At 31.6% G+C, this 21,504-nt stretch overlaps 1 protein-coding gene across 3 annotated transcripts in view; it reads right to left on the bottom strand.

The window, feature by feature from the left end:
* The window catches only part of nwk (FCH and double SH3 domains nervous wreck), a 66,967-nt gene that overhangs the window by 36,378 nt on the left and 9,085 nt on the right, over positions 1–21,504 (bottom strand). For all 3 annotated transcript variants that reach the window (XM_085942885.1, XM_085942898.1, XM_085942891.1), the window contains exon 2: positions 8,989–9,132. In XM_085942885.1, coding sequence (XP_085799011.1) covers positions 8,989–9,132 — 144 coding nt within the window. The remainder of the gene's footprint in view (positions 1–8,988; positions 9,133–21,504) is intronic.

Genomic DNA, 21,504 nt, shown 5'->3' with positions numbered 1-21,504 from the left:
GAGCTTGTAATTTATCGACATTGTTTATTTCTCGAATCAAGAGTACCTATTTGTTTTCTTGAAGATTCAAGATTGGTTTTTTGATTTATCGAGAATCTCGAAAAAACTCGAAACATAGACATTATTGCGAATTAGCTGTTTTCTTTGAGAAATTCCATTCAGTTTCTTTAAAGTCCGCTTGGGATCGGTTGGTCATCCTACTGACAATTTTGCGATTTCTCGAGAATCTCATTGATAACGAGAAATGAGAATTCTCGAAATTTTGTTAAGTTAAATTCTCCGGATTCTATTTATTATTTCTTGAAAATTCTTGATACGAGATTTCTCATTCACAGCCTCTACACAAAATGTAAACAAACAAATTATGCGATTGTTCACCTTTCGCTTATTTCACGAAATGGGTTTTAAGTTGGTAGTTTATTTAACAACAACACCTACCTGATATATATATTTACAACACTAATTGTCACATATGCTTAATTTCACAAATTAGTTTATATTACATCTTAATAAACTAAAATCTTGTAATGATTGCAGTGTGTATGTACCTAACCTATATCGATTATATTAAATTTAATATTTAATTCAAGGTGCCATTGTGTTGTTGTCTAAATATTGTCAATGGAATCCTAGCTAATTTGTTTTTTTAGCGATGTTGTTTAAAATTAAAATCTTTGCCAAAATACTGATTATATTATACGATATTCGCTTTTAAATAATAATTACTAGAGTGAATAAGAAAAAAAGTCTGCCTTTGTGAGTAAAATACTTAATCACAAGCAAATCATTTTGGTAGTTTTAGCATTTTGATTTTCTATCGACAACAAATTTACTTGTTGAATATGATAAATTAATTTTAAGCAGGGTTTGATAATATGTATCTGTGAGTGACAGATGAAAGCGGTGCGGAAATTTCAGTATAAACTTGGTTAAAAGAAATGCTAAAAATATCTACGGGGAAGCCCTGCTTTAGCACTACATGAAAGCAAAAAAAATTGAAAAGAGGGAAAAAGAGCCATAGACGAATATAATCTGAGATTTTTTAAATGAGTTATTTTATACTTTGCCTGAACTAAAAATCTGCACGTTGAAATGTTTTCACGATGATTTTTACGTATTTTCAGTCGGTACCATAAGTCTTTACTCTTTCCTGTTTAACAGATTTTATTTTCAAACGAAGTACGACTTACATCACTTTTACAGATTTTTATTTCTCGCACATTTTAATACTGACTGACGTTTGACCTAGTTCAATAAGCTGGCAAATCCTACACATTTGTTTTACGACCTTATGCCATTTATAGAATTTATCTGTACTACTTACTGATATGAGATATAAACTTAAATTGATGGCGGGTTATAAGCATTATGGTTAAATATATACAATGGAATCAAATTAATAATATAAGTAAATTTTTAATTAACTATTTCTTTTATTCAACGAATAATTCACAAGATTTAAGAATGTACCATCCCAATTATTGAACATACACAATTTTGAAAAACACTTCTTAGAAAATATATTATAACCAACAGAAAAAATCTTTTTGAAAAATCTTGTGAATAAAAGAAATAGTTAATTAAAAATTATTAGCAAGTTCAAGTAAGTTACATCATAAAAATATTGAAGGAATCCGTGACGTCGGTTAGTAATTGAGTTAGTAGGTATTGATAGGTTTGATTTAATAAAACAAAAACCGATTGCCAAAATAGCTTGATTTAAAAGAGCGCTGATGAGCAGGTATTAAAAGGCCAATAGTTAAAAATTGTCGTAATTATCATGTCACCTCGTAGCATAGATGATAATGCGCGGACCCAAGAGATGCGGGTTCGCTTCCTGCCGGGTGGTTTACTTTTTTCAAAAATATTTTTTCTATCGGCTATAATATATTTTCTCAGAAGTGTTTTTCAAAATTATGTAGGTCCAATAATAGTAAACATGTGTTATTTTATAGGCATTTTCTTGGGGAAAAATGAATTATTAAAACTATTGTTTTCTAACAGCATACTTAATTATATGTTATGCTATAGGTATGCCGATTTATATTACTATAATATTTATTGATCACAATCGCTCTATTCACTTTCAATAGTGAAAACGAACGTACCACGCACTGCTATTTAATATTTTGGATAAGTATAAACTATTTTGTTACTGATAATAAGAGATTAAGAGAGATAAATTAATATCAGTACCTATTATTATTTTTAACATTCTATTAGATTTATAATGTCAATGTACCTAGTATTTAATTATAATGCTTTATTTATGACTGTGTATGATTCAATTTTGTGTCCCCATATAACATATTTTTTATTAAAATGATTCAACCTCTCACTCGAATACGTCGTGTATCGACATGTTCATTACTTTCGTTTAGGCAAAAACACTTTTATCAGACGCCGTTATTTTTCGGATTCTTTGGTCGTTCACTTGACTAATGTTGTCATTACTATTACTAGATAGTCGTATATGATGTTTGTCATTAACTATTCATTTATACCTCTTGTATATTAATTTACATATTCTCATTTGATTATTTGATTGATACAACAAATACATAATACCGTGGCAATTTATTTCTGGAATGCCCGCGTAATGAATTGTATTGAAATCACGAGAGTATTAGTGTTTCAATATATTATAGATCCTGTTGTTGGTAAGGTATTGGGTACGTTGAAGTTAAAACGGGCGATTAAAATTTAGTTCAATGTATTATTACTATCAAATTTTCTTTGAAAATCAGAAATAATAGTGCTACTGAAACGTTCGTGCTATTGAAAATGGCATATGGTAAAGATTTCATGAAAAAGTTGAGTGCGTTTGAGTGGCATAAGGGATTTTGACGATATGACAAATGATCCCAGAAGCGTCCAACCAAAAACAACAATGGTAGATATGATACGGTCTGACGGACGATTAATTGGGAAATTGATAGCTGAAGAATAGCAGATTAATCGAGAAACTGTTAGACTAATTTTAACCGATGAATTTGGTATACGAAAGATATCTGTGAAGTTGCAAACAACGCGCCAAGCCAAAAAAACAATTAAACCAATTATATCACTCTACCTATTCAATTTCGTTTCGTGTGATTTCTGGCTATTTCGAAAATAAAATCTGAGCAGAAATGTGGAAGATTTTTTAAAAATAAATATGAGACAAGTACTCAACAGTGATGCGGAAAATCAGTGACAGGGCCGTTTCGTAGAGTCAGTGTATTGTACATGCACGAGGGGGTACTTTAAAAGTGACAATCGCAACTAGTCCGCTAATGTATAGTTCCACATAAGGTGCATTCTGGGAATTAAATTGTCACACTACGTAGATAGATACTAATGATACCCCTATGATTCTGGTTTGGTAAAATGTCAGACTGGTGTACTGTAAGTTCAATGCTAAGATACATACTGACATTAGTTTTACACCTTGACTTTTAAAAAACATATTTTAGGTACATAATATACCCGATTCCCTTTCTTACAAAAGTATTGCCTGTGTGATAAAACGCCAACAAGTATTAGAGTAGCAGAAAATCCCAATTTTTTTTACGTACATAGGTACTCTGACTGACTTTAATACATTTATATTTTAAACATCTTGGTACTTTTTGAGTAGGGGACCGCTACTTCATGGAAAACTGCAACTGTCTACAATAGGCGGCTCTCGTGGTGCAGTGCGTAAGGCGCTTGCCTTCCACCTGAGAGTTCCTGGGTTCGATTTCCGGTCAGGACACAACACACTATTTATCTGTTTTTCTCAAAGCCTGGGTGTTTGTGATTGTTCAAAATTACTATCAACTAACTACCTTGTACGAAAAAGCAAGGACATGCTTATTAATAATTCAAAAAAAAAAACTGTCTACAATACACCACAAATACACAATATCATCTCCAAATGTCTCGTATGTTAATTTGCATGACTCAGTCAGAGTAGTGACTCCATATTATTATGTTTGATAAAAGCGCGGGAAATTTCTCAGCTTTCAAAGTTTCCGCCAACAAGTTAAGTTTGATCACATGTATTAAACTAGAAAAATAATGACGCACACTGTTGTGCTACACGCAAATCAATATCTAAAATATTAGTCATTAGACACTTTTGGAGGGCACGTAACGTTGGGAATGGGACAACTGGACTCCAGTACAATTGGACGCCGCACTTTCGTAGACACGTATATAAGTATACAGAACGTAGACGAGGAATTTTAATCAGTTTCTATCTACTGCTTAGTAGTTTTAATTCACTTTACTCTTAACATAATGTTTTTTTTTTATTGCGGATTGAGAATTACCATGCCTAAGGCTTTATATAAAATAAAAAAAACTCTTTGTTCGTTAGAACTTAAACATATGCACGATTAAATCATTATTTACGTGTGCATATTTAAACTCTCACCAACTATGAAATCATAATAGATAATAATTTAAATATAAATAATAATATTAAATATTCTTTTTAAAATTACCTATAAGTACCTAACGTCTATTTAATTTCGAATTGAGTGGCGTCCAGTTGTCCCGGTGCCAAATCGTCCTAGACCCGTAACGTTCGATACGCAACGGTATTCGTCCGCACAATAATTGGGTGGAGGGAAAAAGCAAATAAATCACATTGAGTAAATCGAGTTAGATGTAAGAAACAATGCCAATAGAAACGAACTAATAATTGATATTAATCGTAGGCGGTTGGGCTAATTTCCAGGATAATTATTATATTAGACCACAATGGAAACATATTTACTTATAACTTGAACAAAAAGCTTCTCTTTATTAGACTTCATAGAAAACAGTTTTATTGATTTTCTTACGACGCATTAAAAAGACGGCAAGCAAGAGAGTAAGATTTAAATATTATAGGTATATAGAGTTTAACTAGATGTGACAATAACATTTATTGAAAGGAAAACATCCCTTATTTCATATAAGTTTTTATCGAGCGTTTCAATATTTATCACCCCATTTTTTCCATATTATCCTTTTACATTATTGAAGAGAAATTCCAAAACTATAAAAATTAATCGTCACAAGTCTTAGTTAGTTACTGTGAAGCACTGGTGATAAAATTACCGATTTTAGTTTAAAAAATTGATGTTGGTCGAAGCTTACTGTAAGCTGAATGATTCGGTCAGCAAACAGATTGCCGGTTTTTGGGAAGGAAAACCCTTTGGTAAATTCAGGGCTGGTCTTGGTAAGTGTGAGGCCCGATTGAAATATTTGCGTTAGGTTCGTAGGTATGGGAATTACAATGAACTGAAAATGCTTAAAAATCTGACATACAAATTGGCATTGGCAATTGGACAGCAGGAATCTTTTTCGAAACTTTTTTCTCCACGAGAAATAATGTTGAGATATTCATATTTCTTCATCAGATTTGCACCCAATATAATGTGCCGTTCTTAAATATTGCGTGATATATTATGTACCTGTAGTATATAAGTTTTATTTTATTGGATACAGATGTAATAGGAAATAAAGATGGACTAATAGCCAGATATAATTTTGTAGTCAATTTTACAAGAGTTTACTAAAACTGTTTTATAATATTATCTTTAATTTCAGTATTTTCTTTAATTGTGTAGTTATTGAAATATTCCTAATTATAATTATTGTATTTTTAAATATGTGGGTAAATTTGTTAGGTTTTCAGAAAAATTAAAAAATATTTTTTCCCCTAAGAACAAGCAACGCTAACTAAATTGACGCCGATTGTTCAGAATCCAGCGACGTCAAATTGGCGCCGATTGTATCTATACATTTACATCGATTATAAGACGAAAATTCGTCAGACATAATATTCACATTGGTCGGGGAGATTTTTGTTTCCTGGTGGTTGAAATCGAGTGTCCACTCAAGAATGATGGCAAATATAATATAGCCACTTTCGTTCTCTTACCAATAATTCTTTAGAGATTATTTTTAACATATTTCCCAAGGTAATGGTCCTGAACTCGTGAATATCTTTATTAGAAACACGTTGGAGATGATGTTGATTCCACTGTTTAAGATCTGTCACATGTTCGATTAAAATTCTACCTATCTGGTGCGCAAGGCCCACTGAAGTGTGACGCTCGATTGGATCCAATCGCTCCAATTGCCCTGCGACCAGGCCTGCGTAAATTCATTAACGCTTATTGTCTTCACTTAATCTTAAAGTAACAACAATTTTGGGTGGTGTAGTGTCCTCATATGTCCTAGTGCAGGGGTGGCGAACGTATGGCACGCGAGATGATTTTGCATGGCACGCGTTTGAAGAAAAAAGATACCAAAATAATAATAGATGATAGTATAAAACATAGCAGGCAAATAATCTTCAATAATAATCATTACGTTTAATGTAGATATATAATTGCATAGGTCGGTCCTTAAAATGTATTCGTCACATATAATATTATCACACTAACCTCATCAGGCGGCGGTGGATGCTGCGCCATGAACCTCTAATTTTGATCGATTTACGATGATTGAAACCACTGTAGCGAGAGAATGCCTCATCTCATCGGAGCAATTCTTATGTCAACTTGTGCGGTTAGAACCAAACTAATTAATACATTAACAAATAATTTCATTTCTACCCACAAAAAATGACGGTACCAAATAAGAAACAAAAACTTGGTGAAGCTAATGGTAGTAATTCTGCCAGACAGTTTTAAAATTGGCGGACCGAAATGTATGGCGTAGTTGAAAAAAGTGATAAAGCTTTAATACGTGTGCTATGTTCTGTGAGTGGTATCTAGAACACCATCATTTTTTTTAAATTGATTTTTAAAAAACTATTTTTTTTCCTCGTGAAAAACTGCTCAGCACGTCAGACAGTTGAAAAATAATATTCGTGAAATTTTGGCACGCGTACATAAAAAGGTTCACCAACCCTGTCCTAGTGCAATATTTACTCGACGATGAGTTAGCAATTGCCGTTATCATCTAAAATTTGCCGCTATGTAGTAATGATTGGAGTATTTGGTGCATAAGTTAGCTCGCGTGACTGGGTATATTAAGATAAGTTTTCCAATCCGTATAATCTCGAAATACGAAGATTGCAATTGACCGACGCGTTTAAGCCCCCTACCCCAGTCAATTATCATAAATCACATTTTCAATATTGCCATGGTTGAGTACGTTAACTAAAAAGAATGTCAACGATCATAATAGGTTGCGTAAATCGCTACCGGAGAGAAAAATCCATTCACACCACCACTGAACGAAACGAAAATACGACATATAGGCCCATTCAAGGCCTAGACGAAAACGAGCCATAAGTGCGTGTGAAAAAGCATTCGGCACGCTTATATTTCCGCAATATGCGTTAGAATAAGATGGAACTTCTACGGCTGAATTACATTTTTTTGTACACATCGCCGGTAAATATTGATTTGAATGACTACATTCGTTTAAAAACTGCGAGCACGTGTTGCTGAAATTTATTGTTTTTGTATTACAAATAAAGTCAGTGGTACATTTGGTTTAAATTTGGTAGCTGTACTGAGAAGCAACATGATGGTATAACGTTTCATAGTTAAGTTAATAATAATAAAATTGAGCTTTAAATAAGCGTTATACGTAAAAAACACGGCTTCATTTTGCTGAATAATAGCCACTCTCTTTATATTATTACTCTGAGGGCTCATCACAGGAGCCAGTTCGACTATACTTGCGTAAAATATTAGAATATTGAAGTTAATTTGCGTCAATATACAAACATATTGAAAACATGGTATTCATCGTTGTATTTTCAATAATTCTTAAAATAATTGATACTTTATAAAATAGGTCTGTATTATTTTTGTTTTCGAAACTGCAACTAATTTGTTGGAATGTTAAAAATGTGACATAAACAACTAAAATACGTCTAGTAAGATATCTTGTGTTTCAATATGTATGTAAATATATGCTTTTGAGACTTAAAGACAATGGCTAGACGCTTTTGAAATATGGTGCTGGATGCACAAACGAACTAACGATGCCATAATCAGTGAACTCTAGATTCGTACCAGACTGTCCTAAGTTTGCCTTCGCCGGGCTTTCCACTTTGTGGTCATAATATTATATCCCGCAGCGAATAAGACAAAAGTCATGCGTACCGATGAATACTGAGAGGGATGTAGTTACGAACTTTAGACAATGAAGAAGAAGTATCACATGTTAATAAGTATTGTTCAATTCGGAAAACTTAAAGATAGTAATCGATTTTCTGTTTAAAGAATTTAATGAACGAATGATTCATCAATATCGACAACGAAATCTTACACCACTGCAATATTCAATATGCCGTCAACGATATTTAGACCGATGGTTTACGTATAATTAATTAGGTAGGTACCATAAAACGGATAATACTTTGCATTGACTCTGGAATCACAGAAATATTAAAAAAAAAAAAAAAAGTATCAAAATAATTACAACTGTTTATCTGAGAAATAAAATTGTTACTCGTAGTAGAAACTAAGTTAAAATAGCCTACCAGCTTCGGCCCAATCATCGTTTGATTTTAAAAGCTTTACCGCTACACTACAACCAACATTATATATTATGTGGAACGGATAAGGTCGATAAGTCCAAAATCACTACATTAAAGGACGGCGAAGAGAAGGTTGAGTTTTTGACATTTTTTGTGTAATTATTTTTATACTTCTGTGTAAGTTTTATTAATTCATGTGTATCGATTCGATTCGTCCCTCTCTCCTTTACGCATATATACATTATGGTTTTATTATTTCACTCGTATGGCCAGGCCAGGTATACGACAATATATAAATATTCACAGAAACAAAACCACAGCCACCAACACAATAATCAATGATATTGTCAAGAAAAAGCTATCACTAGAGACTAGAGAGGTAGGTACGTATTTAACCTTTTCTGCAAAATATGTCTACTTTAAGTGTTGAGATTTGTTTGGGGGTTGGGTGTGTATACCTGATATATAATATCAATGTCTGCAGCATGGTCATGGTGCTTATACCTATTATGAATATATGATGGGCTTACCTCAGAATAAGATTTTTCTATTGCCGATCTCTTGATGGTGAACTGGCGGATATCCTCCAAGAGGTCGCACTCATGCTGGTTCTTCGCCTGTAATTTCGCAACTTGCTCGCTGTGAAGATTCTTCAGGAACTTCGCGTAGTTACCCTGGTAAGTCAAAAGAAACAAAACACATTTTAGAACAAGGAACATTAATGATGACATAAAATTATTAGTGGTAGGACTATACTACGTACTTTAAAATCTTTAGAATTTCAGGGCATAAGCACCCCAATAATCCAGTTAGATGGGTATGTATAATAAACAATCATTTTCAAGTTATTATCAGGTAGTGAAGTACTGCAAACTTAGTATTAACTGAAAATGCAGTTTTGCTTAAACATTGTTTTGTTTATTTTGGAATTGTGGTGTAACTAATTATATAAATTGGATTACTGCCACCACGGTTAAAGATGGCGAACATGTAACGATTCCTTATCTGTTTAATCCAATTAATTTGACAGAGTCCTGGAAACAAATTGTTTATCTAACTCAAACCGATGTATACGTAATCGGATTAAGTTACTAAGAAGTTAATGAACGTTTGATATATTTAAAACGCGTCTTGGAATCTATAGAGTGACTGAAAATTATATGTAAATATTTACATATATAGAGGTTATAGTAAATTTCTAGAAAGCAGCATTAAATTGGGAGATATTTTTAATCATCATGTGTATATATTTATACATAGTTGTTATAAAAAAAATATTTACCTGTCGTATATAATATAGATATATTTTATTATTTCTAGTTCTCACTTTAGTGCAAAGACTCAATGTATTGAGCGAATGGCTGAATATTATTCCTCAAGGATTAAATAGTAACTTACGCTGTTACAATTTTAAACTAAGTCAAAAAGCAAAACGTAACAACGCATAAAATAAATTTAATTTTTATACACAAATAATAAATAATGCATAGATTGTAGCAGAGTGATAAATTAAAATTATTTAGTGTACCGAATGAAAAGGATTAAAAAGTTTCTACGATCAAAATAAGCCAAAAGCGAGTAAATTGAGTAGCGACGCTAAACATAATAATTTCCCTTAAACTTTAAATTATTTCGAAATAATAACAAAAGTTGCTACTGCTTAAAGTCCTAACTGCTTTTGTTAAACAATTATTGTAATTAAATAAATAATAAATCAATTAACTATGTACCATGAAAAATAGCTTGTATTATATTATATTTCCTTCCGTATTTTCAGTGTATGCACCCTTTATAAAGAAATAAATAGGTAGTGACAATTTTGAAGGGATGGCGTCAGAAATATAGGTGCCCCGTGCTTCGAATTTTCTCTGAAACGCCCTGTATAATATTGTACTCGTTATTTAACCATCGCATGTCACCTGCAGGCGCCATGTTTATATAGATTTAAGAAAACCGGACGAACATTTTATGAAGGCGGAAATTAAAATTCTGCGACGCATGTCTTACGATATTATTATCTCCGCGTGACGATTGCGTTGCGTTGTCTTTTATTCGATTTGCGCGCACCGCACCGCACCGTTCACTAAAAGTTTGACTACCTACTCCTACGATGCTTGTAAAAGCGAGATATATAAAAATTATACTTCTTTGGCGTAACAAAACAAAATAAGCCGTTACCTGAGTCTATTAATATTTCAGTGGATTAGGTTGAAAAAAACGTACGCGATTTATCTGTGTCTCATATAGCACATGATAATTGTAATTTAATTATTGTATTAGACCAAAACCCATCTTTGCCATACAGCGGTTATAATCGATTCAGAAGTGCCCATGATGAATTAAAATTATTTGCCAACTCAACATTCACAAAATTTATTTATATATTGTAAGTATATAATCATCTCAAATCTTGATACACAATCTTTACAATGAAAAATAAATATACACTCTAATATAAATAAAGTTTTATGAATATAAAGTAACAGTGTAGAATGTTAGTCTCCAGATTTTTTTTATAAACACATATTTATTATTATAAACATAACACAATATTGGTTATGTTTACAACACGTGCTGTTTACTTGGTTGTATTGAATGACTAACTAAATGACACTATGCGCATGCGCATGTACCCCTGAGACCGAAATGAATATAATCATAATATTAAAATGTGTTGCATCGGCGCGCGCAACTTTGTCATACGTCAAAAATACACTCTGATCTGTTTTCCCAAACGCGCCAAGAAGTAGGTATAACTTTAAAAACATTAATTATAATTATTTATTGGTTTCCGTTTTTGATGACCTCAAGTTTTCAATTAAAATTATCAGATCAAAGTTAGGCCCACCCTAAGGATTGCGGCCGTCCACAAGTCATAAACAAAATGAACATTATATATTATGAGAGGTGTTGCAGATTAAGATATCTTATTATATCTCTATCCTTTATGTTTTAAATTATTTCTGCGTTAGGAATATAAAATTATACCTACGTATTGGCTAAAACATTGGATTTACATATCGACTGTTAAAATGAAAAATTACTTAATTCATTACGTGCGTCCAACGCAACTATTGCGTTGCCCATTAGATATAATTAGCATGTTATTTAAATGCGGTAATTAATTAGTAATTGACAGGTCCGTAGTGAATGATTTAACGCACAATAATAAAATTTTACAAGAAAACACAAAAACGTTTTTGTTATGGTTTTCGAACAAAGTTAAAACGTACCATATACATAAACCGTAAGTGCATGAAAATAATTATTTTGGTATTTTATACTTATTGTGGTAAGTAATGAAAATGTTGGTTAGGTCTTCATTCCCATTTCACTTCCACCTTTTGAAAAATATATAACCTAAATTTAGATAATAATTCGGCTTTTGCAGCCACTATCATTAATTGAATAGGTACAGCGTGTATTTAATCGTGTTCAATGATCTAATAAAACATATTTTGAAAAAAAAAAACTAAGGGTTAATTAATACCTTTCCTTTCTAAAGTCGATTACGTAAATTCTATAAAATTATAATTTAATGGCAGTAATTTTTCATATTATATTTTAAAAAACTCGACTGGGATGATATCTGTGTGAAACTATTGATACTTTGGTATTTAACAGTAAACACCTATCATGAGTTGCCCCCAACATGTTACCGCACTTGTGCAATGCATATACAAACTAGGCGGCCCTGATCTACGAGGGTGCGAGATGGCATTTCAGTTTGTGTGACAGCTTTTCCACACAGATATTTGTTGGTTACTACGAGGCAAAGCTTTAATAACATGCTTTTTTGAAATTTACTGTGGGGAGAAATCAGTGGTTTTCTGTAAGAATGTTTGATTGGTTGTGGCATTCGAATCACAAAAATTTATTCGCCCAATTGGTGGTTTCCTTGGCTGATAATTTTACTCGTATGAATGAATTGAACGTTTGTCTTCAAGAAAAAAGGTTACACATATTGAATGCTTATGAAAAGTCGAAATGTTAAAAACTCTTATACGCCAAAGAATTAAAAGGGGTAATCTTTCAAAATTTCTTTCACTAAATTGTATAATATATGACTGATAATATTATAATTATGACTGTCCATGAAAAAAATATAACTCATATAGAGATGTAGTCAGAATAGTTGTATGGCGATTTTACTGCACGATAACTGACATATTATTAATTAAAAGAATGAGTTTTTGAATCCATATCCCTACTATTGGCCGAATAATATATGAGATGATAAAGAGCGGAAGGAAGATCGTACGGTCAAATCGAGCTTTTGTAATGCAATTGCAAAGCAAAACTTTGGTGTAGCTTTTGTAATCTGTAATGTAAACTGTTATGCTCCAATTACTTGGTGGAAAAGCACTCAGTGTTCACGTTTCATTTGAAATTATATATTATTATGAACTTATGTGAATCTCTTTTGTCAATCAAGGCAAAACACAAGTATCCCAAGGCAGACATACACATCGTAATAAGCCAGAAATTTGAATGTTTTGACAAAATCATTCAATATTATGTTACCCACAAAACATTCATATTTTACCACGTTTTTATTAGCTCGTATTCTTGTTTGTACGGTACAGATTTTTTCATGTGTGTCCAGTATAAATTTTTTCTTGTTTGTCCAAGATTTGTATTGGACGATTGAAGATTTTTAACTAACTTCCCGACTAACTAGACATTTAAAACTTTTAGAATATATCAGAACACGACGAAAATGCATTCTTTTAATACTTTTAGCCATCTTTAAGCATAATTGAATTCATTTTCAGTTAATTCTGTTTTGTATGGAAAGTTATTTCGGAAAAAAAACTCGTTGCTACGGGGTGAACTAAATTATTAATATATACGTGCGTTACTATGGAAATCAAGATGAAATGTCAAAATGACATTTCAGTATTCTATATTTATTAATACATAGAATTGTCAAGTTTTATATGATTCAACACAAAATTTAAAAACGTGGTATATAAAAAGTTCTTTTTATCTTGTAATTATGTTAATTGCTAAATTTATATTTGTGAGCTTATTTTTTTAGTTCGATTTGTTCATGAGCAGTGAATATGTAGTTTGCTGCTGTTTGTCTGCTTCAAAAATAGTTCTTTAAAGGTTCCAAAAATTTTGTTGCAATCAAAAAAATCGAATAGTATTTAAGTATAAACACGTTTATTATAGTATTATATTGTATTATATAATATTATGTACTATATGATAACCAAAGTTATGATTTGATACGTGTAAGATTAAAATTAAATATTCGCGTACAACAGTTAATCGATAACAGCACTTCTATTAATAATAATTTAGTTGTGTGAACTGTTATTTCTCATATTAAGACATTATATCACAATTAAAATATACTCAATCTAAATAAATTAATAAAGACCAAAACCATTTATTAAAAAGATTTGTGAAAATATAAATGCGCTAATTGCAATTTAATTACATTTTGTAACATGATTTGTATCTATATATACTGATACTATTATCCGTTGTATAATTAAAACCAATGATTGGTGAAATGGTAGAATTTGAAAACTTTTTCGTAATTTAAAACCCATTCACCGCAGACTTTTTAATTAATATTTAAAAACCAAATTTAAATAACATGATAATTATATCTAATGGTCGCCTGATGGGCAACGCACCAGTTGTGTTGGACGCTTACGAAGTTACGTTTATATAGCGTTTGTCATTGAAATAATATATGTTAAGATATCTCTTGTAATCGATATAATATGTATATACGTATATGTTATAATTAATACAATTTTAATAAAAAAAAATCAACAAAACTATTTTTTTATTACATTTTTACTAATTCTACTAGCTGTAACGTCCCGTTCGGAGATCATGCGTTGCTTAGGTCGGCATATTCCAATAGGGTGTTTTTATATATATTATAATATAATTAAATAGTTTATCTGCGTGTACATTCAGTTAAGCTAAAAATCCTTAGTCTTATCGAAAAATCACGCTAAAAATGTGGTATAGCATACTATTTTATGCAACATTTACGTGTGTGCGAGACCTTTGAATTGGAGTTGCCAATAGTAGGGTCACTCGTCTAACGAGTTGATATTATTAGGGCGACGTGAAAAATTTTTTCGATACAAAGGGCGTCGATAGAAGAAAAAGTTTGAAAACCACAGCGATAATTAATAATAATTAGAAGGAATGTTGTAGCGACCAATGAATTGACATATAACTTAAAATTATATGCAGTGGCGTTTTGAGTAGTTGTCAATGCATGCCAATATTTTCCGTTTTACACGTATTTTTTGTGGTTTGTAATATTATATATTTAATTTATCAGTCAGTCAGATAGGGGTTCCTATAGATTTCCCTGCTACAATGGTTTATCCAAACAAAAAAGAATGGCCATAAAAAGATGGTTGCGCTGCATATTTGGGTAGATAGATAATATACGTTGATAGTTATGGATCTATTCTGTTAGTTTGGATTGAATTTATCAGTATAATATCAGATAATTTACTTAAAAAAACCGATGTATAAATAGTTACTCAGTCGAATATCAGTTCCGTTTGTCGGCAAAACAACGTGTAGATTGGGTCGACGAGATGCCCGATCGAGATCGGTGGGCAGTCGACTATACATCGCCATTTTAATCTGAGCTCAGAGAATCCAAGAAAATTGCTTTTCCAATCTCGCACACAGACGCCATTTATTCCATAGAGTCATAACGTCAATAACGACTCAACTGTCAAAGTCTTAAAATGGCTAAATATGTCATCAAACAAAAAAGCTTTTACCAGATAAGAAGTAAGCGCAAATAATGTGTACATCCATCAATTAGGGATAATGTAGATTCTAGAATGTGGTTTAATACAGAGTTTTCTCAATTTTCTGGATAACAAACATATTATTACGATCGTCAGACATTATTGTATCATGAGTTTGATATGTGTTAATAGCGGTAACTTCATCCGAAAGCAATAAGCATGGCGTTTCAGTCCAGGGCTCAAATTGGACCGAAGCGCAGCTTCAGTTTATAACTATCGCACCCGTTTCGCGGGAAAAAAATTGACAATCTGAGCTAGGCCATAAAACAAAAAATCTAATACAGATATATTTTATACAATATACCTACATAAAATTAGATAAATATGATGATATTTCCGAAAAATTATTGGGTACTCCGGTTCGTAAAATTTTCTATTTCGAGTGCTGCGTCTCAAACAAAATAGAATTATTTATGTGTTCCCTGACGTCTCACTAGTTGTTTGCAAACATATTTTTGTTCCTAATCAATAATATGTGCATTAAGTTGCATATTGCATGTGTGTAATTAATTACACAAATTCTAGACCCGAGGGGTAAACTAAGTAATGTTACATTAAAGTTCACCATAGTTTAGTGCCTCTATCCGTAGATAATAATATATTATGCTTTTCAATTTAAATTGCTGATTTTTAAAATGAGTTGATTTTTTTGTTTCGGCTAAAAAGATGCCCTTTTTAAATAACATGATCGAATCCAAAAATGTCTGGAACTGATGCAACGGCCAAATCGCCTGAGGGCATCAGCCGACATGTGACCTGATTTTGATATATATGAGTGAAGTGTAAGGATTTGATACGGCAAAACGGCTGCGCTGCTCTGGCTATCGTAAAATGATAAGTAATCGAATCAACAGATTTTATTGATAGCTTTATCGTAATGAAAATATATTGAATGCAGTTGCTTGCGCGGACGAAAAAAAAACTATTACTTACAGACTACGAAGAAAATTAATAATGATTATTTATTTATAAATAAATGGTGTATGCGCACATTAGAGCAGCTGGTAAGATAGGATAACGACATATTATAAAAAAAACTTATGTATAATAAGAAAAACAGGAATGAAAATAATACAGTTGGTACGGTGATAATAAAAATATACATACTACCGTTTGAAAAAATATATACATTAAAATCATACTAAAAGACATGTTGCGTAGGTACTCAACAAAATAAGTTCAGTTACTGCAATGATTGAATATCTTAACGGAAGTATTGAACATGTATATAGACGATCTATTCGTAAAGGACTGAACGCATTATATATTGAGCAGCGCTCGAAATGGAAAAGGTTACGAACCGGAGCGCTTGACAATTTTCTGAAAATATTAACAGTCATCAAATTTTATGAAAATAAGTGTGTTATTTTTTTTGTTATACAGCCTATCTAGGTCAGACGGTCATATTATTTTTTCCACGAGACGGAGCGATAATTTTACCGATTACACGAACCGGAACGGCGCTCCGGTGCGTTCAGGTCCATTTCGAGCACTGATATTGAGTACAAATCAATAATATCTAATAACACGGTTTCTACTGTACCATTTAAATGTTTTGAATAATTTGTGTTTAACACCAAAAATTGATTGAGTTAAATCACTGAATTTTCTTTTTTCTCGTTTTCCATAATAACCGTAAAGTAAACGGAGAGATTATTAAAAACAATCTTGAAATTAACACATAACTAAGTGTTTCATCTGCGCACAATCTTCCGTGGTAGTCAAACCAATATGGTTTCCATTAACCATACAAATTGTATCATAAAACATCCATAATTGGTTAAAAGGTGCAAATGGAAAAATATCGTGCGTCAGTACTGACGTACGCCAAAAGTATCTATTTACCTTTATGAGATTTGTCTTTTAAACGAGACTTCATTTAAAAATTTAGATTTGATCTGTGGCAGTTTCAGGTACGAGCAGCAGCCCTCAGTGACCACGTAGTAACCACGTAGAGACACTTCACGTGGCTGTGACATGTGTTTCGGATGCCGCCAGAAAGTAAAATTCCGTCGCCGTGGCAGGCCCAATTTCATTCTGTAGCGGTGCTACAAAAGGGATCTACGCTTGCCAAGTCTGGCAAGGCGGGAGGTGAGATAGTTGGCGACGGTCCGATGGAAGTGGCGCGAACTCATTCTCCACTATGCCTCAATGCTGGGGCATGACAGGGTGAAAGAAAGAAGAAGGATGCTCGAGACGATAAAACGTTATCAATTATTAAGAATACACCAATAGAGTTAGGTTCCAAGATTTTTTTATGGAATAGTTACGAAAAAATTACGTATGCCATAAACATTTAATAATGAGTGTTAAACATATTGCGATAGTTTAATAATTGTTTAATAATATTTTACACTCGTATTTTTAACCGATAAAACTCCTATGTCATAATAATATGTACTTACTCGTATGTCAAGTTGGACTTGGCATTATACAGAACAGTTTGAAAATTATTTACAATTATAAACTATGTACATAATTTGAAAACACCCCTGAGAAATATATAACCATTAGAAAAAATCCCAGCGGGATTCGCACCCGCGTCTCTTGGGATTCGCGCGCATGTGCTTGACCGCTAAGCTATGTGTGTCCCATCTAATTGTTATGAAATTAACTGACGGTTCTTACAATTGTTCTTAATGAAGCGCTTTCTAAATTACAATATTGTTTTGGCAATCGGCTTTTGTATTTTAAATGAAAGTAAATAATGATTTATCAGGCGGTGTCAGGATCTCTCCAAATTCTTGTACATACTTGCACTTGCTAATAATTTAAAAGACTTATTTATTCAAATTTAATTTATTTTTACATAATATAGTGAAAATTACAAACTATTGATTGAAGACGTCCACAACATGACATTTAGAAACAAAGAAATATTATTAAAACAGTATTATAGTAACATTCTTTATTGAATATACACAAACTACGTGTATGTTATAAATTAATTATAATATGATGTATATTGTCTCTAATTTAATTATATATGTTTATTCTTTAAATTAATTGCGGAGTTGGTAGAATGAAGAAAAAAAATATAAATGAGAGCAAAGGATTCTGGTACTTCTTAGCAAAGCGACCGCTTGATAATGTACTCCATGGAAAACTTCCAGCGGATTTAATTCACTTTTATTAGACTTTCAATGGAGTCATAGAGTGATGTTACAAAGATAATTATATAGCATTTTAGAAAGCTACGTCGAGTTAAAAACAATTCCACTTCATGTTACTGCTTTTTAAAGACGCCGTACACTACGTATACAGTAGTTTAATTTAATTTTATCTATGAATACAATGATGGGATAAGACAGTAGAGCAGTGGCGGCTCGTGGATAAGATATTTGGGGGTGCTGCGGTTGATTAAAAATAAATGTTTATTTGGATTATATTTTACTATTAACATCAAAATTAAATATAAATAATTAATTATATTAATAATTAAAATAAAGAATTTTGCATAAATTTCTTGCAGAAATAAATTTTAACAATGTTAATAAATCATTAAAGCTATATTTCTTTCCTCGCTGTGGCGTGCGTGCTCACGCGCGACGCAGAAACTGAGAAATACTGAAATCGGACTGTCTGACCGGCAGTACGAAGCTGCGAGCACCGCTGCCCGCGCCCCTCTGTCGCCCACTCGAGAATATTTTATTGAAATCGGTGCTGTGCAAAATCAAGTACCTACTGCAGTGTATGATAATATTATTGGACATTGGATGTATCGATGCGCGGGCGAGCTGATTACACGCTTAATAATATTAAGGCGTATGGGTTTATTCGCAAGAATCAAATTTGACGTAAGCGCCATGAAAAATAACAATGCTCGAAGCGTAAAAAAACAAAAATCGCTTCGCTCTGCTTCTCGTGTAGTAGATACGAAATCAGAGGTTTTAAAAGTGTTGAATTAATAATATTTTTTTCCTAACAAATTTTATAAACATTTTTGTAGTCGGTAGAATAAATTATAAGAATAAAAATAGTAGACCTCTAAATAAGAACCTCATATTATTGATATGCTGAATTTGTGAAGTGACACCTTTTCTTGAACCTATCATATTTAGGTTCAAATTCAGTGCAAATATTTTTCAAAAAAAAATCTAATACTAAAAAACACGAAAGTGTAAACAAATATAATTTTATTCATTTTCATAAGCTAACATTACAAATTATAAGTTTAAAACATTCACAAGATGGCATGAAAGATTTCTGTTATTATTGCGTTTTTATTAAATTATAAAAAAATGACTCATAAAAGAAAGCAATTCAATGAATATTTGTCGAGGAACGTTTTTTTTTTTTAAATTTAGTACACAACAATTATGATTTAAGAAACAATTATTATAATAGCATGTATTTGACGGCAGTACGTTTTGGTCGCCGCGGAGGATTTCGGAACATTAGTGTATAGAAAATTAATAATTGGTTCCTTAATTAGTGTATTGGTTTAACGGTATGCAATGTATTAGAATAACTATTATAAATTGTTTTTTTTTATAATTTTATTTTCTTTTCTATTGATAGCTATTAATTGATAATTGATATTATTATTTGTTAACTTGATAATTATTATATTGAGGGTTTCTTATATCCATCGACCGTGTTAGTCTGATCAACGAGTTCAGGCAATACACAATTCATATAAATCTTGTCACTTGTGATGTGAAGAGTAATATTGTTTTTATTATTCAATGAAATAGGTTCTTACCTCAATATATGTTTTACTTGAGTTAAATAATTACTAATAAATGCCTAAGGTGATTCCATTCAATTCAACTCGGCATTAAATATATTAAATTCTAAAAGTTTTGTACTATTTCATTTGAGTCGTTTTATGCGATCCTGGTTTCGCCTTTCGACATCGTCAGGATGCGCACTCCTCAAATATACACTGACAACGAAAGCAGCTAATTCTCACTTAACAATAAATTAATACAATAAAGTAAGGTAAAAACTTTATCACCTACCTATTAAGTCAAAGTGCACAATGAAAAATTTAACAAACAATTAATTATGAATAGTTGAATTGTGGCAGTATGAAAAAAAAAGATTTTACCACAAACCATCTGAAAAATACATACATCATAAAACATATACGTGATTTTGTGCCCCAAAACACTTATTTTATTATTATTTTGACGATTAGGAAAATTATGACACATGTTTCAGTGGCCATTACTATGACAGCATTCGAAAACGTATTTTACTTTAAATTTTCTACAAATTTACTATTTGTGACATAAACCACTTAAGATCGATAATAAATAGACCTTGAAAAATAATATTATTTTGTTTCTATTGATAATGCTAATAAACATACTCCTGGATACGTCCCTTTGAAAATAACAAAACATGGCGACCCAGGTACATAAAAACTGTATTAAGCCCAACCAAGTAGGTATTTATCAAAATAATTAAAGTCCACCTATATTTTATCTAAACTGCTCAAGTCCAAAATATTTTTTTTTATAAATGTTGCACCGAACGAATACCTTTAGGACTTCTTTGTAGCCATCGTGGTTATAAGATTCAATTATCTTACAATATCTCACATGCTGCAACCATTTGTATTACAAGATAATAAATAATATAATATAACTACATTTTTCTCAGTTTGACATTCACTGGTATTTTATGATGTTTGATTTGTCAACACAAATTATAACACCTGGTCTACGTTATGTGGTCTTGCCAATTTGATTGTTACTGCAATGCGAGTAAAGGTCATTTTTCTATGAGTTAAAATACTGTTCGCGACGGATAAAATTTTGGAAAAAAAAGACGTCCTCACCCGTTGAAATTCACAAGCCTACTAAGGTTAGAAATGAGAAATTAGAAAAACTATATGGATTAATCGATCAAATGGTCTCTTTTTGTTAATTTTGCAAAATAATTATATATCTAAATTGTCTGAAAATAGGATAAATACATGAAAACGTACGACGTGTTTTGGTAATATAGCGTCACTAATTGTACCGAATTTATAGGGTTTTATTTATTTTTTCATTGTTAATTATTATTTATAGTATTACGGAAATGTTATATTATAATAAAAAAATATTTTTATTGTGCAGTATATATTATTTTGTGAGAAAAAATCATTCAAAATTGGCTGATGTATACTCAAACTAAAATGGCTTTAAAATCTTTATTTTTCTGAAATTAAAAAAAGTACGTGAGTTAATCAATGAAATGTATTGTTTTACCCATTTCTTTCATACAATATATACCTGCAAAACTATT

This window comes from Rhyacophila brunnea, unplaced genomic scaffold (genome assembly GCF_057557595.1).
Source record: "Rhyacophila brunnea isolate RB1 unplaced genomic scaffold, BYU_Rbru_1.0 scaffold_1, whole genome shotgun sequence".
Classification (NCBI taxonomy): Eukaryota; Metazoa; Arthropoda; class Insecta; order Trichoptera; family Rhyacophilidae; genus Rhyacophila; species Rhyacophila brunnea.
This window is presented reverse-complemented; position numbering and strand designations above follow the sequence as displayed.